The following is a 27,197-nucleotide window of genomic DNA, read 5'->3' as shown; positions in this document are numbered from 1 at the left end:
CTCATTGCATGAACATTTCTGTTTACAACCTTATGTCAGCTGATCAGCTTTAAATCATCATTACCCTAACATTCCTCCCACTTAAAACTGAACAGCTGAATGCTTTAACATATTTATGATGCTTTCTGTTTTATTATGTCCTTGCCTCCTGCTTTGGTTCTTACTCTCATTACTACACACACTACTAGTACCATTACTGCTATAGCTGCTGGAACTACTCCTACAGTCAGTATCTAGTGACTCTGCACACTCTATCGCATTATTCTCCATTACATCCTGTTTACCATCCCTTGGCTGGATATCTCAACTTTAACTTTGCTAGCATAGTTTCCTCAGTTTGGTTTACCTGTCTGCCTGTCGTTCCCTTTAATTTTGGCTTTCTCCATTTATCTCGTTGTTCCTAAGGCAATGACCATGACTCTTGGTACGTACAGGGTACATATGAGTGGTGAAAACTAAAAAAACTCCCTACCGGTTCTGTGGGCATGGCTTAGTGGTCATGTGACTGGTTGGTCATGGGCATGTGACCAGGTGAGACTCAAAAACCAACTTTCACACTTCAGACACAAACAATACATAACTGACTCTCACACAATGCAACAGCACACAAAATGGCCCATGCCACAACAAGCAGGAAAGAGCTCAAAAACCAACTTTCACACTTCACGCACAAAAAAAGACAAAAGCCACGCAACTGACTCATACACAACCAGCAGCGGATTTCAACCAATAAGGTTGGTGCCATCGTACCGGTAGCGAAAATTGAGCTGTGTGCACAGCTTTGCATCTTCGGTGTGTGCGCGTCCGAGCGAGATTTTGCTTCTGTGCATATGCGCAGGAAGCAAAATCTCACGAGGGGACATGTGCATCCGCAACATTTTGGCAATTTTTTGCTTTAGCGCACATGCGGAAGCAAAAACAATTCGCCAAAATCTCACAGGCGCATCCCTGTGCATGCACAGAAGCAAAATCTCACTGGGACGCATGAGTGCGCACTCTGGGGATGCAGACTTGCACACGCAGCATATTGGTACCGGTGGCAACAGCAACCCCTGCCTGCACACAATGCAAAAGCACCCAAAATGGCTCTTGCAACAACAAGCAGGAACCTCACAGAGCAACAAAGAGCTCAAAAACCAACTTTCACAGTTTGCACAAAAATAACACAAAAGCTATACAACTGACTCCTACAGAACCCGCTCACACACAATGCAGAAGCAGCTTGACCTCACACAAAATGGCCCCTGCAACAACAAGCAGGAACCTCACAAAGTCACAGAGCTCTCAAAAACCAATTATCACACTTTGCACTTTACACAACTGATTCACACAATGCAGAAGCAGCTTGACCTCACACGAAATGGCCCCTGCAACAAGCAGGAACCTCACAGAGCCACAAAGAGCTCAAAAACCAATGTTCACATTTTGTACAAAAATAACACAAAAGGTACACAACTGAATCACATACAATGTAAAAGCAAAAGCACACTAAATGGCCCATGCAACAACAAGCAGGAACCTCACAGAGCCACAAAGAGCTCAAAAACCAACTTTTACAGTTTACACAAAAACTACACAACTGATTTCTACAGAACTGACTCATACACAATGTAGAAGCAACTGCACCTCACAAAAAATGGCCTCTACAACAAGTAGGAACCTCACAAAGTCACAGAGCTCTCCAAAACCAACTATCACATTTTGCACAAAAATAACACAAAAGCTACACAACTGACTCCTACAGAACTAGCTCACACACAATGCGGAAGCAGCTTGACCTCACACAAAATGGCCCCTGCAACAAGTAGGAACCTCACAGTCACAGAGCTCTCAAAAACCAACTATCACATCTTGTACAAAAATAACACAAAAGCTACACCACTGAATCCTACACAACTGACTCATACACAATGCAGAAGCAGCTGGACTTCACACAATGTGGCCTCTGCAACAAGCAGGAGCCTTACAGAGCCACAAAGAGTTCAGAAACCAACTTTCACATTTTGCACAAAAATAATATAAAACCTACAAAACCGATTCCTACAGAACTGACCATAGTTCCCTCTAAGCTGAGCAGTGAGCAATCGCTCACTTAAAAATCATCATCAACTCAGAGTTTTCCAAACCTGCCCAGAAGCCGAGAGGGAAAGAGTGAGAGGGAAGGAGAGAGAGAGGAAGAGAGGAAGAGAGAGAAACAGATAGAAAAAAGAGAGGAAGGAAAAGAGAAAGAAAAAGAATGGGAGTAAGGAAGAGAGAAAGAAAATCAAAATCTAGTTTGAAACTAGCTCAACTATTTAAGTGGCATTTTGATATTGAGAGAGTTGCCCTATTATGAGCTCACTGTTATAGACACACAGTACAGTATTTTATTTTGAAATTCTCTGAGGCAAAACAGGGTTGTTTGTTTGTTTGTTTGTTTATTTATTTATTATTTCTGTGCTGCCCAGTCTCAAAGGGACTGCCGCTCAGACACTATACTTTTCCGCCCACCCCCCAAAAAAATTAGAGGGAACACTGGAACTGACTCACACACAATGCAAAAGCAGTTGGACCTCACACAAAATGGCCACTGCAACAACAAGCAGGAACCTCACAGTCACAGCTCTCCAAACCAACCATAAAAATAACACAAAAGCTACACAACTGACTCCTACACAACTGGCTCACGCACAAAGCAAAAGCAGCTGGACATCACACAAGATGGCTCCTGCAACAAGTAGGAACCTCACAGAGCCACAAAAAGCTCAAAAACCAACTTTCACATTTTGCACAAAAATAACACAAAAGATACACAACTGGAAAAGGACACAAAATGGCCCCTGCAACAACAAGAAGGAACCTCCAGAGTCACAGAGTGTTCAAAAACCAACTATCATACTTTGCACAAAAGTAACACAAAAAGCTACACAACTGTCTCACACACAATACAAAAGTACACAAAATGGCCTCTGCAACAACAAGCAAGAACTTCAGTGTCACAGTTCCAGGTAATTCAAAAACAATGAGTTTTAAAAAGTAAAAAAATAAATAAATCATCAGCTGTGACAACCAGCGGGAGATGATGGCAAATTTTTTTTTAAAAAAAAACTTTTTAAAAGCATTTTACTACTGGTTTGGAGAACTAGAAGTACAGTATTTGTTACTAACAGTTCAAGAGAACAGGTAGCATTTCACCCCTGGTTCATTATGAATACCAGCTACTCTAACCAAACCAGCTTTGAACCTCTCAAGCACTGCACCTTTATAACACCATGCAGCTCTCCTAGGCATAACACTGTTTGCCTTGCGTTTTTCTTAATCACAGGATACACCCTGTATTTCTTCTCCTTGCAAACAGCGCACTCTACTTACATCTTGCCCTGCTTCGGCTTCAGTTGTGGCGCATGCCACCTAACTAGCTCTGGCATCTTATGTGACCCTGTGACACTCGCATGCACCACCCCCTTACGCAGCAAATGTACACTGTTGCCATGTGTGGTAGCATTTGTATGTGCACAACTATTTTGCCTTCCTAAAACACATAGGCCATCCTTCTTCACCCCTCGTGCACTTTACGCTTTTAGTAATGGAGAACTGACCTTTTGCAAACAGTGATTTCATAACCCTGCCTGTCTAACCTGGAATACACTTAAGAGATTACGATCTAATGCAAGTACATATAGGACATTGTACAACGTTTCTCCTATCTATGATACATACAGGCTACCTTTCCCTTTTGTAGCAGCTCTTTCGACCATTAGCCAGGCTAACACGTTTGCATAGTTGGTTTCAAAACAGACAACGTTTGTGGGTCATTTGCAATAGGTTGACTCGCCCCACTGTCCAACAACAACCAAGCGTTGCTGGTGTTTTCAGATGCTGTCGCTGCCAGGGAAAACAATGCTGGAGATCCTCTCCTCGTGTGTTGAGTAGTCCACTGCTCCTCTGTTTCTCCTCTCTGGGCAGCGTCTCTGGAGATGCTCAGTAGAACCACATGTGTAGCAACTTTTCACTGTTTGAACTGTCTCAGCTGCTCGGCTGGTATCATGGACTGTGGCAAATGCTGGTCTGCGCTCAGTGCGTTCTCTCCTCTCTTTCCTGTTTGCCTCTCCAGCCGTTTCCGCTCCTCCTCCAACAACTGACCAGTCAAATATGCCAAAGTTAAGTCCGACACTTGCATGGACTCTTGGCTAGTCACAAGAATGTCCCGCGAACTGTCCAAGGAACTGAGCAACACATACACCTTGTGTGCCTCAGTAAATGTCATTCCACTTTACTCGTAATTCAGGGAATATCTTTCTCACAGCCTGCAGATGTGCGTGGACGTGCTCTCCCCAGCTTCAGTTGTGCTTTATACAGTCTCCTTGTCAGCAACACTTTTACTGCACGTAGTTTCTCTAAACATACACACCGCGCAACAACGCCTCCCAGCACTCTTTCACAGACTGGAGATCCCTCGCGTGTATCAGCTGACTGACCTCTGAAGTCAGAATTACGCTGGCTAATACCTTTTCATTTCTCCTCCGGCCCCCGTTATCTAGGACTGCTGGTGGATTAGTAACAATCATCCACAACGCTCCCTTCCTCAGGTACATCTCCATCCTCACATTCCAGCAGAGGTAGTTTGTCTCATTTAGCCGAGACGCCCAAGAAACCCCCTCCCATTACACATACGGAGGCCATGCTGCCTGCTTTCTTTCACGAGCCACTAACCACTATCAAACCACGTTGCATAACCCCTCTGTCTCTGATGCAAGCTCTCAGTGGGTTTCTCTTCTTTCTGGTCTTTCTCTAGTCGCTCTGACCTCCTCTCTGGACTGGGACCATAACTTGTCAGAGCCTGAACTTCCTGACTACGATTCTGAGACAACCCAGGAGCAATCTATAGTACACAGCAGTTTGTTTTACAAACAGTGGTTTATAAACAAGACTTCTATATACATACATACATGTGGTAGGCACATACCAGGCAAGCCATCATTCTTCAACTCTGTACTGAGAACTTACAATGCAGATAGAACATGAGGAGAGAGATACACAAGGAGAGGGGGGAAAAATATGCCCTCGCATGGAGAAATGGAGCTATTTGTCATTAATTATGTGTTAATGGCAGCGAACAACAATATTCTTTTAAAGATGAAATAATTTACCATGCTTTTAGTAACCGGTTTCTTAGAACAGAAGGTGGTGGACATACCTAATAACTCCTTCCTCTTCCTATCTTCCCCACAACGACTGTTGGGAAGATTGGGCTGAGAGAGTGACTGGCCAAAAGTAACCCAGTTGGGTTTTATGCCTAAGGCAGCACTAGAACTCACAGTCTCCTGGTTTTAGGCCACTGTCTTAATAACTAGACCAGACTGGCTCTCAACACTCTGCAGAAAATTAAATGGCAAAGGAAATTGTGACATAATTGAATTGGACGGAGATGCAAATAATCAGAGGCTTTTTCTATTGTAAAGAAGAATGGCTAGAGCTAGAGCGGTTTCTGTGTAGAATTTTATGTAGAACTGACCAATATCATGCTTGCGTTATCATCTGCTTACTTCCAGTAGGATTTGTTTATTGTATTCAGGGTGCGCCAAACGCCGTGCCCCACAGACCAACAACAGAGCAGTGTTTCTCATCTTCAGCAACTTTCAGATGTGTGGACTCCAACTCCCAGAATTCCCCAGCCGAGCATCTCAAACTTGCTGAGATTGAAAAACACTGCAACAGAGGACCTGAAGGAGAACACCACATCAAAATTTGCAAGCCTAAGAGAAAATGTTGCCGTTCTTAAGAAGGTTTCAAGGATAATGCGTCAAACGAGAAAAGTTGTTGAGGAAAATGGCAAACAATTTGAACACGCAATGTAATTTATAAAACAAATTGTCTATGGGGTCGGACTTTTGATACACCCTGTGTATTAAAAAATGGGCAGGTAGTCCTCAACTTATGATCGGTGGCTTAGTGACTGTTCAAAGTTATAGTGGACCTACCCAAAAGGTACTTATGACCTGGATTTGAAGTTCTGATGGCTGCCCCCCGGTCACATGGCATTTTGGTTGCTTAGCAATCGGTCCACATTTAGGGCCATTTCCAACATCCTGTGCTCACATGATACATGGTTTACAACCATTTTTGCTGAAAACCGGTGTTTATATTCAGTTTCTGGCGAAAAAACACCCTTGCAGACAATGGCTTTGTTTAATGACCACAGTATTGGTTTTACAACTGTGGCATTCACTTAACCATGATATTCACTTTATGATGGTTTGCTTAACAAGCACCCCAAGTTAGGTCATAGATCTGGCATGGTTACATTATAACTCACTTAACAACTGCCATGGCTTATGGTCATAATTCTGGACTCAATTATGGTCGTAAGTTGAGAACTACAAATTTAATGTACTGCAATTTACGCGTTTATCTCTCTTCTAAGGGAAGCCAAGTCTTAGTACGCTACCCTGTGTTTTTCAGAGATGAATGAGGCATGTTTAACCATAAATAGGCTGTGCCAATTTCATAAAAATCCAGATCAGCATAGCTTAAACTATCTAGTGAGGAGAGCTAGATGCTACATAATTAAAACATGTACTGAAGTTGCATGTTGCTTATTTTACAGGATTTAACAAAGCTTACACAGTTTTTCTGTTTGCTCTTTTGTTTTGCGTATTGTTGACACTAGAAAGGACTATGAGGGAGGGAGGGGTGGGTGGGAAAAGGGAACAAAGACTGCAGAGGAGAAAAAGAAAAAAAGATGGAACTATTTGTCAAATAAAGAAATTATTATTTGATACGCACACTCCAAAAACACCACATGAGTCAACATCTGAGCGGGATTAAAAAAGCCTTTATTTCTTATGAACACCCTAAAATAGTATCGAAAACCCCGGACCCCACCCCCCCAATCTGGATTCTTGGGTCCCTGCCCCACCCAAGCCCTGCCCCATCTAGTGCGGGGCACTGCCCCATGACCCCTCCCCAGCGAAACCCCTCCCGCTCAAAAGAAATACCACCCACATCCCCTTAAACCCGCTCCCTAAAACAGCATTTCTAAAGTTATTACTAAATTGCCCCTCCCCCCCAGGAAAAGGGACCAAGAGAGACACGAGGAAAGAGAGAAAGAGAAAGAGGAGAGAGAGAGAGAGAAGAGAGTAAAAGCACAATTGGAAGAGAGTGAGGCAGAAGTTATGGACTCCTGGATGGGTGTCTATATGTGAGGGGCATTGTTTGTTGTGTGTGGCTCTGGATTTCCACGTCAGGTTGTATCTCTTAATTAAGGATTGAGATGTATATCATGGAAGTGCATATTCTGCCACGTTTTTCAAATAGGCCACGGTTTCTTTCAGTTCTTACTGCAGTGTCACTGGAGCGTTCACGGGACATGAAACGAATCGCCGGCATCCGAGTTGGTCCTTCTCTCTGGGGATGCTATGGCCATCCATCCTCGGCTGCTATTTAGACTAAAGGGCTACTTCACACAAAGACACAGAGTCCAGACCCAGGGAACGCACAACGGAGGGAATTTTTTTTTTTTTTGCTACATTTCACAAGTGACAGCGGGACACATTTACCTCATGAGAAGGAAAACATCGAGAGTGCCACAGTCCTACTCCGAGAATGCACTGTCAGCATCGACTGTATGCATGGGTGGCGACAGTGACCCTGCCTTCCTGCGCTGGGGATGGAGGCGCTGTGCTTGTGACATTGACTGCGGCTCCTTTGTGTGTGTGGGGTTTTTTTCGTTTGTTTGTTTTGCTCTGCAGGCTCCGTTCAGCTGCACGCGAAGTCCGTTTGGTGCAACATGGGTTTCGGTTGCAGAGCTGGACTACTCTGTCTGCTGGCATGATCAGTGTGTGCTTGTATGCCTTTGTGCTTGACTGTGGCTGTGTAACTGGGAGTGTGTATGTGTGTATAATATATATATATATATATATATATATATATATGTTAAATGTTTATAGCACATACAAAATATAGTTTGTCGGCTATAGATATATTACTGCCTTGCAGTGGCCCTGGGCTGGGCCTATAGGCAAAAAAAGAGGAGCTGTGACGTTCCTTGGAAATATACCAGGGTCATCCGACATAAGAAAAATATATATATATATATATATATATATATATATATATATATATATATATATATATATATATATATATATTTGCACAGGGCAAAACCCGAACTCAGAACAATCTACATACATATACCCGTGAAAATTTACGAAAACATATATATATATATATATATATATATATATATATATATATATATATATATATAGTATAATATATGTATACATATATATATATATTCTTGCAATTCACTGTTTGGCAGTGTGTGCACCAGTTTGGGAGTGACAGTGTATTATTGTGGCACCTGGCAGTGGGCCACTCTCGTTGCTACTGTATTGGAGAACGTGGAGGGTTGGGTGGGACTTTGCAGACCCCCCTCAGATCCAACCCCAGCCCTGAGACAGGATGTTCTGTTCCTAAAGCCAGCGCCCCACCAGCTTAGCATGTTCTATGGCTGAGTAGTTTAGGGTGTGCCAGGACCAGCTGGTTTTCCCAGAAACAGTCTTACTCCCCTTAACGTTCCCCCTTAGGACTCTATTAATTTTTAAGAACACAAGCACCTCGAGGGGAAAAAAAATGGCGGGAGGACGGGAAACAACTGACACCACGGTGTTTTTCATTATTGGCGGCAAAATGTCATGAAATCAATGCTTCCTATGAATCCCAGCGATGTTCATGAGGGGGACACGTCCAGATCTCATGTCTTGGGCCTCCTTTCGCCTTCCAGTTCATTAAAAAACATCTTCTTCGGAGTCTCCTTCATGGGTTCTTTTCCAACACTTTAAAGCAGGTTTGAGAACCGCCACCAGGCCTCTCTCTCTCTCTCTCTCCCTCCAGCAACTACATTTTATTTTTCTTGGGGCTAAGCAGCCTCAGTTCCTTCGGCGTCTCAATGTATAACTTGCCTCTTCTGGACCTTTTGATCATCCTTGCTGCTGCCTTCTGCATCTTTCTCAATTTGTCAAGCTCCTGCTCTGACTAAGGGGCTCAAATGAAGTGCAACGCTTCAAACAAGGCCTTGCGAGCAGGCACCACTTGGCTCTGGAACGGCGCAAGGAGAGAATCTGATTACTAAGTCTGACTGATGGCCTATCTAGCCCAGGGAGTCCTGTCTGAGAGGCAGAAACTGTGTGGAAATTTGGTTCCCCCCTTCTGCACTGAGGCAAATTTAAATTGGCAATCTGCTGGAAGGTTTACAGAAGGATCCAGCATTTGCTTGGCGGTTTTGTTCCGTTTCTACCCAGAAAGAAAAGGAACTCCGGCAAGTTTTGTCTTCCTTCACATCCAGAATCTTACTAAGCTCTGCAGATTTTGGTCAGCAGGCCTCAAACCAGCATTAGGCATCAAATGAGGCCTGCACCCTACTCCGGAGTGCTACGTTTGCAATCAAAGCATTATTCTGGGAAATAAGAATGTTTAAGCCACCCCGCTCCCTGAAATGCAATGCAATCTAGAAAATATATAACAGTAGATTAATTCGAGCTGCTCTTCATCAAGCCTCAGAATCTGAAGTCAAACAACTCAAGGAGGATCCATTTAGTGAATTCCCACCAACAAATCTGGAGAAACCCTTTTATCTTCAGACATAGCTTATTCTTCAGAACTGCCTTCTTCCAGTTACATGGACCATAAATATTAAGAAAGTTCGGGATATCTAAATCTGGGCCTGACACTGAAGACAGTACTGAGCCTGCCTAGAATGGTGTACAGATATGCTCAGACATTGTGAAATAGGAGTTGGGCAGATCCAACGCCTGTGACTGGATCCACACCTCCACACAAGGTTTTCCTTGCCAGGATCTCTGATTGCCCTATTTATGGAAATGGAAACAGGTCTTGGAATAAACCGCTCCACATCAAAATAAATGTGCTCGTTTCATGAGCTAGGCGTTAGAAGAGGGGCCATATGAAATGATCCAAAAAAAAATAGGGCTGGTAAAGAAGGTAATATTAGCACAAAATGAATGCAAATAAAGATGTTGAATATTGGATTTCCTGTCAGTCCAATCCCCCAAAGCGAAAACCTCTCATCCTAACGCAGTGGTTCTCAACCTGGGAGTCGGGACCCCTTGGGGGATCGAATGACCATTTCACAGAAGTCACCTAAGACCATGGGAAAAGACAAATCTCTCATGGTATTAGGAACTAAAGCTTCTATTCTGGCGCCTTGGAACATAATTTTACAATCCGACCAATCAGGCGTTTACAGTGGGAATGTCCTTCTGACTTTCCTGCCAATCAGCTTAAAGCTCTGTTGGAAGAATTGGTGCTAGACTTATGGTTGGGAGTCACCACAACACGAGGAACTGTATTAAGGAGTCGTGGCATTGGAAAGGTTGAGAACCACTGTAACATATTTTTATCAGGTTATCCGGAGAAAATGGATTGCTAATAAATTACTTTGATGACAACTATGCCTGGGTTAGAAAGGAGCTTTCCTCACCCAAACGTTCTCCTCTGCCATCCCTCCTAATCTTTATAGTCCCTGCTTGATGTCCTTGTCTGGTCTGTTCCATTTCAGGTCTTGGCGGAGGGGGAGAGATGGGTCATACTACTACACTCCTGAAAGACGTCCTTATGGCAGCCCAAAATGGCCAGAAAAGTTGAGGATCCTTGACTTATTTTACAGAAATCTGGCAGTGACCTGATAGTAATGAACAGCTGTACCACCATCCAAATCTAACTTCTCCCTAAATTTGATTAGGATTCATGCTACATCACGCTAGAGAAAAGTTCTAAATAACACTGGAAGCAAAGAATAACATCACTTTTTGTAGCACTTTCAATCCTTGCCGATTCCTGGATTATTGTCATTCCACACTTCCTCCTATCATACCTACTTATCATTCACACTGCAGGCATTTAATTTACATTTTCACTCCTTGAGAAAAATGCAACAATGGCAGCAAATCACATCTGTTGGAGTAGGTTCCACCAATCAACGCCAGCACACATTTCTCTAAAAACCTGGATCTTTCTTAAGTTTTATCTGGTACATTTGGCACCCGGAGTCAGATTTCATGCCTGTTTATTTCCAGGAGCTCTGGATCAAGATCTTGGGACTTGAAGACAAATTTCCATTCCTTTTAGCGCTCTCAAGTATAGATAGTCCTTCACTTGCAGCCATTTATTTAGTGACTGTTCAAAGTTACAACAGCACAGAAAAAAGTGATTTGCGACCGTCCTCTCACTTATGACCGTTGCAGCATCTCCAGAGCCATTTGAATAAAACTTGGCTCCACGTATTTTTGACTATATTGCACCAGGCTGGAATCATTTAATCACCCTTTGCAACCTTTCCAGACGGCTTCTGACAAGCAAAGTCAATGGGGGAAGCTGGGATTCACTTAATGACTGTATGATTCCCTTAACGACTGCAGTGATTCGCTTAACAACTGGGGCAAGAAGATCATAAAACTGGGTGCAGCCTTACTTAACAACCGCCTTGCTTAGCAGCAGAAACTCTAATCCCAATTGTGGTCGTAAATCGAGGACTACCTGCAGGGTGATTCTGTGCTCCTTTCGTAGGGAAGGAAGCGCGAGAAATGTCTGCAAGAGCACCAGCCCCACACACAAAAATGCCCCTTGCAAGCAAGGGGCGATGGGCTAAGTCATACAATCAGGTGCACATCTTCCGTTTCAGGGGGAGGAGGCCTGCCCATTCGCGCACACCCCCAGTGTGCGCAGAGAAGCCCTGCACAATTAAGAGAGTAGATGGAAATGACCGTATCCAGCACTTTATCTATCGCATCAGACTTTCCTTCTATTTGGCTTTGTTTTGCTCAGCTGAAGCGCTGTGACCTCTCAGTCAATTTGAAGAGCATCCTTCTCCTGTTTTCTACCATTTCCTATAATCGCTCTCTTAGCTGGCAGAGCCTCTGTTCACTGGTGGATACGCAGTTGTTGAGGTTTGTGAAAAGGGACCCTTTCGGATATGAGTCAGTTGGGATGCAGTGGAGTGCGGGGCTGCGATTGTTTCGTTTACTTATTTACGTCCATCGCAGCGCACAAACAGATGAGTCTGCGGTGTACTCTGCCTATGAGGTTGGTGTCTGTTTGCTGTGGGTTGCTATCTCCCTAACGACGGAGGCCGGTGATTGCGATTTTTTGTTTTGTTTTAATATAAATATATATATATATATATATGCGATGGAGAAAGGGAAGAAATAAACAGGTAGGCGCAAGAAGAGCAAAGAAAGTGGAGAATGGGAGAAGAGGAAAATGCGCAGGGGACAAAAATATCACAGTTTTCTTGTTTGAACAAAGTCACAGTTTTGTCTCCTAATATCCTTTCCAACCGCGAGGTCCGAACAGTAGTGTGTAGGGGGGGGGCCCTCCGCCACCCACCCCTTGCCCTGGAGCCTGATGGCACTGGCTGCTCCAGCTGCCAATCTTTTGGGAGACCAGGGAGTCGCCCCCACCTGCTGGGACCCTCACTTGGTGCTTGTTCAAAGGAGGAGGAGGCCCTGCTGTTGCAAGTAGCCCACTGCCACCGACCAGAGGGACCCTACCACATCGATGTGCCACAGAGTGGCAGGAAAGCCCTTTTTTTCTGGATATAAAAGGTCTGTTATGGAAACGCAGGTGGGAACAGCTCCCCTGTACCCCCACCCCCCCACTGCAAATTGGCTGGTGCAAGGGATCGGGGTTTTTTGTCAAGGGGGCTATTCTGGTGGCACTTGGGGTAGCAGTAGCAGAGTGTTGCCCCTCTCTCTCTGAGATGTTGTCTCTGTTCTCCCTTCTGATTATTATTATTTGTTTTTTTTATTCTTTTAATGAGAATATTAGTGGTTCCAGTCCCCCACTGTGGTTTATCTGTGATACTCTTTTGGTTGAACAATTCCCTTCCCTCTGTGGCAGGGAGATATGACACTATGCCATTTTGGTGGCATCCTGGCAGCATGCCCTTGGTGGGTTCATTGGTGGCCCTGATCTGCATCCCTGCTACGTGGCCATCTTCGTGGTATTGCCTTTCATTTCTTTAGTTGGGCCACGGTGCCATCTCTCCCCCTCTTGAGTCTCAATCACAATCCAGTCTTTATTTTCTCCCTCTTATTATTTCATCTTAAATGTCTTTCTCTACCCCTCCCCCACGCCCGCCCCACCTGGCACTGGTCATACCTCAGACTCTAGGCTGGAGAAATGGGCCGAACCACGCCTGGCAAAAAGCTCCCCGCTTCGACTCACCCGGCGTGGCAGCCACTCCGGGGAGAAGCCACCCTGGTGTCGATGGGAAGCCCCACAGCGCATCATGTGGCAGGAGCTGAGGTCCTCCAGGCTACGGGAAGTTGGGTGGAGGACTCCACCCCCTGGCCCCATCTCACAGGAATGATGGTGGCAGCGTCGGTGGAAGCCGTGGCGATGCCGAGGGACCAGGCAACTGTAGTGGCTACAGTGTCGGTGCTCCCAGTCCAGCCGGCGTTCCAAATGCTCTTCCGAGCAGCTCAAATAATGCAAGGCTTCCTTGCGGCACGGCGGAGTAGGTGGCGGGAGCATTTCTAGACTCAGGCAGTGCTGGCAAGGACCGTGACACCCGTGGCACTTGGCCAACTTGTCTGCCGACCAGTAGTGCAGAGGCTTGTGCGTGGCGAAGAGCTGCCTCTCGCGGGAGGGGTAGGTGCAGAAATAATCTGGCGACTGGTACCAGCAGCTGTGGCCGTCACTATCCCTCTCACAGATGTCGGAATCAGAGTCTGAGAAGTCCACGTAATGACTTTGGCTGTGCAAGCTGGCACCGACGGCAAGCGGGTGGGAATGGCTGCGGCAGATGTGAGCCCGGGAGCTCCTCTCGCGGCTCGACGTGGTTGGGCATTTCGCTTCCGGCTCAGCTCGTGGCAGGGATGCCTCCTCAGCATGTCGGTAACGGGGCACCGGTGGGGAACGTTCATCTTCATAGGACAGCCGGGTGTAGCCGTAGCGACTTCGCTCTTTCCCGAAAGACCGGGATGTGCTCCTCTCCAACTCACAAGGGCCTTTAGTGGGATAACTGCTTGAAGGACCGTCATATTTTTTCACCTCGGAAGTTCGGCCAGCTCCCTTCCCTGCTTGGAAACTTTCATACAAACCCCGGAGAGATTTACGTTGCCAACCTGATGCCACCGGCGGCATATCTGGAGAATCTTTTTCCCTCACTATAGCAAAGTAGGATGGAGGGTTTTCCAGCCCACGGGAAGGCTGTGGCGGGGAGAGCTGACAGGGTGCCATTTTTTGGCTACTGACATGATCTGAAAGCCCTTCGGGTTCAATGGGACCATAGAAACGGTGGAAGCCATCCGAGAAAGGACTCTTGAGGCTGTGGCGTGGTGGTTTAGTGGTAGGGAGCTCTGCAGGGGTAGGGGGGTACAAATCCTTGTAACAGTTGGGACTACGGGCGTGACGCCACCGTTCCACAATGCGCCGTTCGCGAGGCAGGAAGCTGGAACAGGGAAGTGGAGGCCCAGGAGGACTGGGCAGAGCTGGGGGTGGGCCTCGCGATGGTCCGTAGGTGTGATTCAGGATGGGCAACTGCTGCTGGTCTGGTATTTTGGGGTCTTCACTGCTACAACAACTATACATGCCCTGGAAGAAATGGGAGAAAACATATATTAAAAAATATTAAAGCCCTATATGACCTAGGACCAAGTTACCTACGGGACCATCTCCAGCCTCACGTATCCCAGCAACTGGTCAGAACCACAGAGCCAGCCTTCTCCAGGTCCCATCAGCCAATCAATGCTGGCTGGCGGGACCTAGGGGAAGAGCCTTCTCTGTGGCGGCTCTGACCCTCTGGAACCAACTTCCCCCAGAAATTTGCACTGCCCCCACTCTCCTGGCCTTCCGGAAGGCCTTAAAAACTCACTTGTGCCAGCAGGCCTGGGGCCATTGAGCTTTAACATTTGCTCCGGTCATTAATTTGAAGATGATTGGGGTGTGAATGAGTGTGAGTGTATGGTTTTTAAATGGTCTTTTTAGATTATTAATTGGGTTTTTAAATTATTTAATATTGGACATTGAATTTGAATTTATTTTTGTATTCTGTGCTTTTATATGCTGTAAAATGGCCTGAGTCCTTTGAGAGGGGCAGCATATAAGTCCAATCAATCAATTAATCAATCAATCAATCAATCAATTGAACAAACAAACAATGGGTTTTTCAGCTATAGCTATGGTTTTTTTCCTATAGTGTACAACATACACTGGAAAAATTGTGAACAGGAGAGTGCTCCCTAAAATGACACCTGGGCAGATAGGACAATTAAATACAGGTGTCTTCAATTTATACCTGTAATTAAGCTCAGAATTACAGTCATGTCATCCTGGCTGTTACAGCACGTCACCACCTGACGGTTCCTATAACCATTTTTTGCAGCAGTCGTTAAGCAAATTGCACCCCGTCGTTATGCCATTGCATCCAATTGGCATTTTCTCAGAAAACTGTAAATAAACATCAGTATCCAGCAAAAAAAAAAAGTGCAAATTGCAGTCACATGACTGTCAGATGTTTCAAACAATCCTAAACATTGACTAGTTGCTAAGCTCCCAAAATGTAATCACATGGCTATGAGGTGCTAATCCCCCCATGCCTGGCAGCATAGGTGAGTCTTTACCATCTTGCAGAAGACGGAGAGGGTGGGGGCAATTCGATTCTCCTGGTGGCGTTGATTCCAGAGGGCCGGGGCCGCCACAGAGAAGGCTCTTCCCCTAGGTCCCGCCAGATGACATTGTTTAGTCGACGGGACCCGGAGAAGGCCAACTCTGTGGGACCTAATCGGCCGCTGGGATTCGTGCAGCAGAAGGCGACCCCGTAAGCAAGGTTTTGGCACCCGAGGAAAAGAAAGGTTTGCCATCACTGTTCTAGTCTAATCCTCTGCTCAAACAGGAAAGCCTATACCAGTGATGGCGAACCTATGGCACGGGTGCCACAGGTGGCACGCAGAGCCATATCTGCTGGCACGTGAGCTGTTGCCACAGCCCACTTCCAAAGTTTACGTGTCTGATACCCAGCTGATTTTTGGCTTGCACAGAGGCTCTGAGAGGGCATTTTTGGCTTTCAGAGTGCCTCTGGGGTGGTGAGGAAGGGTACTTTTATCCTCCTCCGGCCCCATGGAAGCCTTTGAAGCCTGGGGAGGGTGAAACATGAGCATACTGGGCCCACAAAAAGCTGGGAAACAGGCCGTTTCCGACCTCCAGAGGAGCTCCAGGGGACAGGGAAGCTGTTTTCACCCTCCCCAGGCATTGAATTATGGGCGTGGGCACTCGCGCTTGAGCAATACTGTGCACAAATGCTATTTCGGCACCCGAGGAAAGAAAGGTTCATCATCAGTGGCCTATACCATTTCAGACAAATGGTTTTCCAATCTCTTCTTAAGTCAAGAACTATCTGCATTAGTTCTGTATCAAGAAAGTTCTAAGTTGAGTTCTCAGCATAATTTTTGAATAGGTTAAAAAAAACCATCTGCCTTCATAGTGATTGCTGAGATAAGAGTGACGATATCCAAGCTAGCTGAGCTGGGGATCTAATTTAAGTTCAGACACCTTTTTATCTACCTGAAATAACTCCTGACATATAACAATAACAATGACAATATAAATCCCTGCTCCCCAGCTTTACAAAATTATCTTGTTTTAAGTGCATTTTAAGAATTTCAATGGGGTGCAGATGACTCCTCTCACCGACCGTATCAATTCTTCCCAGGGGTGGATTCTAACTTACCTGGCTACAGGTTCGCTTCCTCCCGCGCCGTGTGGGTGGGCCTTGTGGGCGCATGCGTGTTTTGGGCAGGCACACATGCAGTGCCAAAAAATCCAGGGGGGAAGAAGCCAAAAGCAAGACGGCAACTGCATGCACAGGGCCCGAAATTCAGCTTCTGTGCATGCTCAGAAAAATATTAATTTAATTTAATTTATTGTATTTCTATGCCGCACAACTCTCAAAGGGCTCTGGTCGGGTTACAACAGGATATAAAAAAGACATTTAAAAACATCATAAAAGGTAAAGTAATTTTAAAAAATTTAAAAAAGATGGCGGCGCCCACGAACCGCCACCAACCAAAACAGATCTGTGACGTCATCATGACATCACCAGAGGGGAGGAAACCACCGCTGCTTCTTTTCCATGTGTCTATTTCCGATGTCATCTCTGCCACCCAACTGCATTACTCTGAGCAAAGTAACACAGCATCAAATTCCTTGGCCAATTTATCTTTTTTAGTCTTTATATCAAATCTCCCATTTGACAAGCGTCATCCTAATGAACCTTTGCATAACATATCTATTCAAGATGTGCCAAAGCAGCACTATGAATTATAGAAGAATAGGAATTTTTTATCTGGTCAGCCCTATAAAGTAGACCAGACTAAGAAACAGACATTCTGTAGCCTACATCTACTTTTATTAGAATGGATATAGTAACAGGCTCTTGTAAGTCTGAGTGTATTTCCCTTCCTCCCTCTTTTATCTTCAAGTGAATTTTGGGAGAGGGGTTCTGAGGATAAAGTTGGGATAGTCCCCGACTTACAACAGTTCATTCATTTCTGCGCCAGCTCAGGAAGCTCAAACTGCCCAAGGAGCTGCTGATATAGTTCTACAGAGGAATCACTGAGTCTGTCATCTGCACCTCTATAACTGTCTGGTTTGGTGCTGCAACCCAACAGGACCAACACAGACTTCAGAGGATAATCAGAACTGCAGAAAAAACAATTGCTGCCAACTTGCTTTCCATTGAGGACCTGCATACTGCACGAGTCAAAAAGAGGGCAGTGAAAATATTTACTGACCCCTCGCATCCTGGACACAAATTGTTTCAACTCCTACCCTCAAAATGTCGCTGCAGAGCACTGCACACCAAGACAACTAGACACAAGAACAGTTTTTCCCCGAACGCCACCACTCTAGTAAACAAATAATTCCCTCAACACTGTCAAACCTTTTACTAAGCCTGCACTTCTATTTCTACTAGTTTTTTCTCATCATTCCTATCGCCCATTTCTTCCCACTTAGGACTGTATGACTGTAATTTGTTGCTTGTATCCTAAGATTTTTATTAATATTGATTGTTTCTTCATTGCTTATTTGACCCCTATGACAATCATTAAGTGTTGTACCACGTGATTCTTGACAAATCTATATTTTCTTTTATGTACACTGAGCAAGACAAATTCCTTGTGTGTCCAATCATACTTGGCAATAAAGAATTCTGTTCTATTCTATTAGTGACTGTTCAAAATTACAATGGCACTGAAAAATGTGACTTATGACAGGTTTTCAGTTATGATCGTTGTTGCATTCCCCAAGGTCATGTGATCAAAATCCACCCAATTGGCAACTGGCTTATATTTATGATGGTGGCAGTGTCCTGGGGTCACGTGATCACCTTTTGCGATCTTTTGATAGGCAAAGTCAATGGGGAAACCAGATTAATATAAGAACATTGTTATTTACTTAACAACTGCAGTGATTAACTTAACCACTGTTGCACACACAAAAAAAGATCATAAAATGGGGCAAAATTCGCAACAAATGTCTCACTCAGCAACAGAAATTTTGGGCTCAATTGTGGTCAAAAGTTGAGGACTTCCTGTTATCTTATTTTGTATAAGCTAGTCCAGTGATGGTGAAACTACGGCACGCATGTGAGCCGTGGCCCTAATTCAGCTCCAGTGCGCATATGTGTGCCGGCCAGATGATTTTCAGCTTGCATTGAGGCTCTGGGAGGGTGTTTTTGGCCTCCGGAGGGCCTCCGGGGATTGGGGAAAGCCATTTTAGCCTTCCTCAGCCTCCAAGAAAACTGCTGGAGCCTGGGGAGGATGAACTGGGCTCACCCAAAGTTGGGAAATGGGGGAGTGGGGGGGACTGTGTGTGGATCCACAGGGGGTAGGGGAGCAAAGGGGGGGATCACTCACGCATGCACAGTCGGCAGGTGGGCATTGAATTATGGATGTGGCCACTCACATGCACGCAATAGCATGCGCATGTGTGTTTTTGGCATCCGAGGGGAAAAGGTCTCGCCATCACTGATCTAGTCCTTGACTTACAAACAGTCTCTTAATAAACTACCAACAAATCTCCCTAGCTCAGTTCCAGAGCTACGAAGATCTGTGGCTTCCACACAACCACAGTTTGGAAGCTTGGCAACCGGCTCGCATCTTTGGCCATTTGCTGCATCCCAGTCATATGGAAGTGTTATACAATATTGTTCCTGCAAACTGGAAGGAAATACAAAAGGTTTTGGCAAAACCAGCCCATAGCGAAAAAGTGGTTCACTTAACAACCATGTTTTTTGCTTAATGACCAATGTAATGGAAGGTCATTAAATCAGGTCAGTGGCCTGCTTGACCATCGTCATGACATACAACTGTAATGGGGAAGTTTATATTTATTTATTTATTAAATTTGTATGCCGCCCCTCTCCGTAGACTCGGGGCGGCTCCCAACAGTAATAGAAAAACAATGTACAATACAAATCTAATAATTAAAACTAAAAACCCATAATTTAAAAAAACATGCACACAATATACCATACATAAACAATATAGGCCTGGGAAAGTTATCTCAGTTCCCCCATGCCTGACGGCAGAGGTGGGTTTTAAGGAGTTTATAAAAGGCAAGGAGGGTAGGGGCAGTTCTAATCTCAGGGAGGAGCTGGTTCCAGAGGTTGGGGCCACCACAGAGAAGACTCTTCCCCTGGGACCCGCCAAAGTTCTGGTATAGTAGTAAGTGGAGGACTGCCCTTAAGCTCCAGCCAATTAGATGGTCAACCTGGGTCTTCCCTGTCTGCCAAGCGCATCCTGTACGTAAGTGTTTCTTAAAGTTTAAGATGGGTGGATTTCAACTCCCAGAATTCCCACGCAAGCTCTGCTAGTAATCTCTACAACTTCCCATCTTCTCTCTTACTCGGTTTATTGGGAACACCATGGGAAACCTTCTACCCTGAAGTGAAGAAGAATCAATTCCCCCTACAAACAGCCTTCTGCTACTATCAGAGGCCTCCTTCCATCATGTTGTTGAATTTGCCCTTCAGTATGGACAAACGATTGCAGGGGAAGATCACCAGGCTAATGAATGGAGAGAAGCAGAAAGAGGAAGAATAGAAAGAGGGATGGTAGGGTAAGGAAGAAATCCAATTACAATGGATAATGAAGATTACAAGGGATCAGGGCAGCAAGCAGAGAAATCAAATGGGAGATCGGATTTCTGCCACGTGGATAAACGGACTCTCTTCCACCATTTTTAAACTTAATTTCAGTACTAGACAACAGTAACTTTAATTGATTTTATAAAGTGATCAACTTGGGCAAATACAAACTACAGACAGCCCTCAATTTACAGCTACAGCTGGAAGCAAGTCACACCTGATTTTACAACCTTTGGGGTTGCTGTTGTTATAAGACTCCAACTTCCCCCATTGAAAAAAAAACAATTACTGTACTGCAAACCTGCCTTCCATTGAGGGCCTATATACTGCACCAGTCAAAAAGAGGGCTATGAAAATGTTTACTGACCCCTCGCATCCTGGACATAAATTGTTTCAACTCCTACCCTCAAAATGACACTATAGGACACTGCACACCAAGACAACTAGACACAAGAACAGTTTTTCCAGAATGTAATCACTCTGCTAAACTAATAATTCCCTCACCATTGTCAAACTATTCACTAAGGCTGCATTACCTATTAGTCTTCTCATCATTCCTATCACCCAACTCCTCTCACTTATGACTGTAACTTGTTGTTATATCAATACAATTTATATTAATATTGCTTCCTGATTGCTTATTTGTACTCTATGGCAATCATTAAGTGTTGTACCTCATGATTCTTGACAAATGTATCTTTTCTTTTACGTACACGTAAAGTATATAGACCAAAGACAAATTCCTTGTGTGTCCACTCATACTTGGCCAACAAAGAATTCTATTCTATTCTTCAGAACTGCAGAAAAAACAATTGCTGCTAACCTGCCTGTATACTGCACGAGACAAAAAGAGGGTGATGAAAATATTTACTGATACCTCGCATCCTGGACACAAACTGCACACCAAGACAACTAGACACAAGAACAGTTTTTTCCCGAATGCCTGCTGAACAAATAATTCCGTCAACACTGTCAGACTCTTTACTAAATCTCCACTTCTATTTCTACTAATTTTTCTCATCATTCCTATCATCCTTTTCCTCCCACTTAGGACTATATGACTGTAACTTGTTGCTTGTATCCTAAGATTTTTATTAATATTGATTGTTTCTTCATTGCTTATTTGACCCCTACGACAATCATTAAGTGTTGTACCACATGATTCTTGACAAATGTATCTTTTTCTTTTATGTACACTGAGAGCATATACACCAAGACAAATTGCTTGTGTGTTCAATCACACTTGGCCAATAAAATTCTATTCTATTCTATTCTACTGTAGTCTATTCTACTGTAGTCTAGTCTAGTCTAGTCTAGTCTATTGCGTTTGATTTTTGGAAGCCCCTGGGAAGATTGTAAATCGTAATCACATGACCCCGGAACTCTGCAATTGTCATAAATACATGAGAGTTGCCAGGCATCCTCCAACAGTCATAAGTGTGAAAAACAGTCATAAGTCACTTTTTTCAACACTAACGTAACTTCGAACAGTCACTAAACGAATGGTTGTAAGTTGAGGACTACCTGTTGCTCCTCTTAAAACCACATCAAAGCTTGATGCCGCCTAGGCTTCCTTTAGTGGTCTTTGTAAAATCCCAAAACTAGGCTTTAAAATCAAATAGATAGCTCCCCTTCTTTCTTTCTCCTTGTCCCCAACTTCTTAGAAATCAGTCAGCAATAATCTATATTTCTTTTTTTCTTTTTTATAATAGAGGCCTGGAGTTTTAGGATGCAGACTAACATCATATTAACATTTGATTGATGTATTTCTTCCTATGCTACCCTTTTTCTGGGAGCAAGTCTGCCTCCTCTCCCAGTGTGTCGCTACATTTGATAGACATACAAATCAGCACCAGGCCACCTCCAGTTCTTCAGGAAAGCTTGCCAGTTTTTTCCCCCTCAAGTTGAATGAAAACAGATTTATTCGACAGCATGCTAATAGTCCGCCTTAATTTAAAAAGAAGTGCAATTTTTTTTTAAATGCCGAGGGTTGTTTTTTCTTACATTAAAGGCGCAAACAATTGCCAGCTAATTTTTGCTACAGATTACTACAGTGAACTTTCCTTAGAAAAGAGATGCCCTTTTGTGACCAAAAACATGTTGTGTAGGTTTTGAAAAGTGGACTGCTACTGAATTTATGGACATCTATAGACATGCCTGGATAAAGTGATGGGAACTGAGGAAGATAGAAGCAGGAATGCATGACCTAAAAATAACCGATTCTTATCTCACGTAGCTAGCTTCCATGTTCTGTACAAATGATATACAAGCTGATTTCCTTTGCATAATTTAGCTTTAGGTAACGTCAGACCCAACGGTTGCACTTTCAATCTTGATGAGCTCTTGATGCCTTTGTTTATGAGATTTTATGTCAAATTGTCTATACACACACGCACACCTTATCCTCCATAGCCTCTAGAAACCTATGGGGGGTTGTTTAACCCATAGAATTCTAAAACAAAGTTGAATATAAGGTTATGAAAACTGTACAAATATAATCAAATGTTATTGATATTCTTAGTTGTTGTTGTTATTGTTGTTGGTTTTTCTTTTTTTATCAATTTAACTCTATGTTTATTAGAATATGTAAACAAAATTCTTCTTTTCAATTAGAATATTATTTTGACTTAAAGATTTAAGATTTTATCCTTTTTTCTGTATTAAAAATTGACTTCAAGAAAAGAGGGGTAATTGTAACCCCTACTATGTGTTTAAATGTTTGTAAGTTTGTATGTCTTTTTATTGAAAATTAATAAAGTTTTGGGGGGGAAAAGAATTCTAAAAAAAAATTGCTGGTTTCTGTATCCACTTCTCCTTGGAATATTTGAGCCATGCGATCATAGAATTCATGTAGCTCTAGATAAAAGGGGAGAAGTAGAAAAAGAAGTCTGCAAAGCAAAGGAAAAAGCTGTGAGGGATATGTGGGAATTGCGCCCTCTTTTCAAAACTCACCCTGCTGAAGGCCAGTAGAAAGTCCAGCCGCCCAGTGTGCCTCATGCAATGGCGCAGTTTCCAGTAGATGAGATGTTCCCAGGCAAAGACCAGAAGGCTCAGCCCCATGGCTACCAAAAGCATGTAGAAGACCCCTGCCATGTTGTCTATATCCAGTTTACTGCTCATCACCTCAATTTTGTCATTGTGGCAAATGCCCGACAGCCACAGGCGCTCCAGCAGCTCGATTTCATCTGAAACAAAGAAGGGCAGTGGTAGAAAACAACGCGTGCCATCCAGCGATTGAAACCTACTTACCTTTTCTACCAGTTCGGAAGTGCACACTTCTCGTGCTTTTTTCATCCCCGTCCCATTTGTGCACGTGCGTTTTCATTTTCTGCACATGCACAGGTGGCTTTAGGCATGTACAGAGTTTAGAAAAAGAAAATGGCAGTATCCGGGCGGGTGGGCGGAGCCTCACACTGCCGCCACTACCCCATTCTCTGAACCCACCAGCGCAGGTCGCTACCGGTACACCAGAACTGGGCCGAATCGGTAGCATTTCACTCCTGGTGTCATCCCTTTGAGGTAGCCCAGAAGCACCAACTGTTTGAGTACTAATACTCCCTTTATTGTAAAGTTTTTTTGCAATAAAAGAAGTATTAATACTCAAACAGTTGGTCTTTCAAGTCTGAAAATATCTCTCCAACCCTGTACTCTTCTCTGCTGAAAACTAGTGACGGTCCCTTCTGAGCTACTTTTCTCCACTCTCCTCCTTAAAATTCAGACTTTTGTTTATCACCTATTCAACTCCCAGAATTCCTCAGCCAGCGAATTCCCCAGCCATCGCAGTTGATAGGTTAGAATGCTGGCTGGGAATTCTGGGAGTTGAAGTCCAAATATCTTCAAGTTGCCAAGGTTGGGAAACACTGGACTAGTCCACAGTTCTTCCTTGTCTCCCAAAGTCACTGCCACCTACCATTATAACAGGACTGGGCAGTTGACCTTCTCCCCTGTCCTTTCCTTCCTTCCTTCCTTCCTTCCTTCCTTCCTTCCTTCCTTACTTACTTACTTACTTACTTACTTACTTCCTTCCTTACTTACTTACTTACTTAAAATGTAAATTCTCTTGTTCTGGACAGAAATTGATTGCCAAGGCCTGAAATGACCAAATAGCAGTGACAGTCTCGCACAGCCGTCCTTAAACTGGTACCCCTTAGTTGCACTAGCACTATAGGTAGTGCACAACGTATGATCACAGCTGAGCCAAAATGTATGTTCTTAAGTGAGACATCTGTTAAATGAATTTTGCCCCATTTTATGACCTTTCTTGTCAGCTTGTTTGAGATTTATACTGCCGCCTATTCGCACATGGCAACTCAAGGCGCCTTAAAATCATCATATAAAGAGAATCATCGCAGTCGATAGGTTAGTAACCTGGTTATCAATATTGCTTCCCCAAATATGACTTTGCTTGTAAGAAGTTCACAAAAAGGGGATCACATGACTTTAGGACATGGCAATGGCCATACAGCCTGGAATTCACACTGGATATTGGACATTAATATGATGAATATTAATATTGGACATTAATCTGAGCAGGTTCAGAAATATTTCACGAGGAGAGCACTCCTTTACTCCCAATAGAATCCCTTATGCCACCAGGCTTGAAATTTTGGGCTTGGACAATCTGGAATGGCGCCTCCTGTGGTCTGATTTAAGCATAGCACTCAAAATGGTTTGCTACAACATCTTACCTGTCAACGTCTTCTTCACCTTCAATCACAATAATACATGGGCAAATGGTTGACACAAACTCAAGGTAAACTGCTCCAAACTCGATTGCAGAAAATAAGACTTCAGCAACAGAGTGTTCAATGCCGGGAATGTTCTACCCGACTCTGTTGTTACATCCTCAAAGCTTCAATCTTAAATTGTCTATCGTGGACCTCATCTCATTCCTAAGAGGTCCGTAACAGAGGCGTGCATAACCACACCAGCGTGCCTACCATCCCCGTCCTACTGTCCCAGTTTATTTTCATTCATTTGCTTCATTATTTGCTATCTTGTACGTTTGACAAACTAATAAATAAGTAAATATGAACTAGTTGCCAAGCCCCTGAATTTTGATTACATAATCATGGAGACTGAATCAAAGGTTGTAACTATGTTCATAGGTCTTTTTTTTCCCCAGTGCCACTGTAACTTTGAACAGTCATTAAATGAACCGTTGTAAATTGAGAATTATTTGTATGTAGGATGGCTAGAGAAATCGGCCAGTGGTATTCACAAAGACAACTGGGAAAGCTAATTCGGGACCACAACAATATTGGAAGGCCCTTCCACATCTCATTTTCACTCTTCAAACTTTTACCCGCTTTTAACATTGCCCGGTAATTCTTCTCTCTGCTTTCAACCTCAGCAGTAAACAGCATCATATGAGTGAACCCCAATTGTTGGACAAAGAAAGTGGCATCCAATCAATGCCAGGCTTCCCATCAAACTTTAAAGTTCTGCCTATTTAACGATGTCTAAATAACCAGCATAACCATGGCAAAGACAATCAAAGAACTACCGTGATACTTCAACACTGGAATCTTATCAGCAGTGATGGGGAACTGGAATGAAGTGGGAATTTCCACCCATAGGAAACTTGAAGTTTAGACAAGATGCAAATTAGAGGTGTCAGGGCCAGAACTTGTTTCTTTCTGCTGTTTAACAAAAAAGTGGATGTGTGACCATAGAGGTTAAAAATAGTCTTCGACATACAGCCAAAATTGAGCCCAAAATTTCCATTGTTAAGCAAAACAGTCGTTAGGTGAATTTTGCTGTTTTTACAACCTTTCTGGCCACAGCTATTAAATGAATCAGCGCAGTTGTTAAATTAGTAACACAATTAAGTGAATCCAGCCTCCCCATTGACTTTATTTCTCAGATCACAAAAGGTGATCACATGACCCAAGGATGCTGGGACTGTCGTTAATACATGCCAGTTGCCAAGCATCCTAATTTTGATCATGTAGTCATGGAGATGCTGCAATGGTCATGCATGTGTATAACTGTCATAAGTCACTTTTTTCAATGCCGTTGAACCGTTGAACTCAATAAATGGTTGTAAATTGAGGACTAATTGGATGACATATTTGGGAATTAGGCAAATGCTGAGAGTAAAAGGAGATCACTAAGGGGCTCCTTTCCATAATTATTTAGGGACTTCAAAAATAAATTTTCATTGGCTATAATGAACTTGAGTTTGCAACACTAAAAAAATGCAAGTATCATTAGTGTTCCAGAAGTGATGATAAAAACCTAATTTGCATTTTTAAACTGGAATAAAGCTGAATTTTGCTAACTGAAGGTGAATCAGCCAGTGCCTTGTTCTTTCGCTCTTAATTTTTCAGGACAAGATCATTGCATTTGCTGCTTGCTACAGGAATATCCATTTGCTTCTATTACACTCTACTTGTAAATCAAATTGATATTACCAGTTGTATTTCATCGGAAAGAAACTAAACATGGACTTCTCAGTACAGAAGAAAAATGCAGTCCTGTATTTGGCAATCTTGGCTGCAAATGTGAATTAATAATTAGTGTGTGTTAAAAGCAAACTAATCAGTGCTAAGTAAAGTTTAGAATCAATGCATGGAAACCCAAAGATGTTAACAAAAAATATGAAAGCAGAAGATCAAGTAGAACTAATAAAGTTTAATATTGAGAAATAGTAAAATACTTGGGAGTATTAATGTGACTGTATATTATTTCAAAATAAATTATGCCCAGGTATGGAATGAAATTAAGAAGGACATTTTAAGATGGTAAAAATTAAATTGTCACTGCTGGGGAGAATTTTATAAGTGGCTGTGGGTTTTGCCTCCCAGGGACAATTCCATCTGTCCGTCTATAACCCTGGGGGATTATTGACCCCCTCAGAGAGGGTCCGCAACTTGGGCATCCTCCTCAATCCACAGCTTACATTAGAGAACCATCTTTTCAGCTGTGGCAAGGGGGCATTTGCCCAGGTTCGCCTGGTGCACCAGTTGCGGCCCTATCTGGACTGAGACTCACTGCTCACAGTCACTCATGCCCTCATCACCTCGAGGTTCAACTACTGTAA

At 43.6% G+C, this 27,197-nt stretch overlaps 1 protein-coding gene across 1 annotated transcript in view; it reads right to left on the bottom strand.

Moving 5' to 3' along the window:
* Window positions 1-13,155: 13,155 nt before the first annotated feature.
* Window positions 13,156-27,197, bottom strand: part of GRIN2D (glutamate ionotropic receptor NMDA type subunit 2D) — a 52,864-nt gene continuing 38,822 nt past the window's right edge. Inside the window, exons 11-12 of the mRNA XM_070727884.1 lie at window positions 23,105-23,337; window positions 13,156-14,598 (exon numbers count right to left, since the gene is read on the bottom strand). Of these exons, the coding sequence (XP_070583985.1) occupies window positions 13,156-14,598; window positions 23,105-23,337 (1,676 nt within the window). The remainder of the gene's footprint in view (window positions 14,599-23,104; window positions 23,338-27,197) is intronic.

This window comes from Erythrolamprus reginae, chromosome Z (assembly GCF_031021105.1).
Source record: "Erythrolamprus reginae isolate rEryReg1 chromosome Z, rEryReg1.hap1, whole genome shotgun sequence".
In the NCBI taxonomy this organism is placed as follows: Eukaryota; Metazoa; Chordata; class Lepidosauria; order Squamata; family Dipsadidae; genus Erythrolamprus; species Erythrolamprus reginae.
This window is presented reverse-complemented; position numbering and strand designations above follow the sequence as displayed.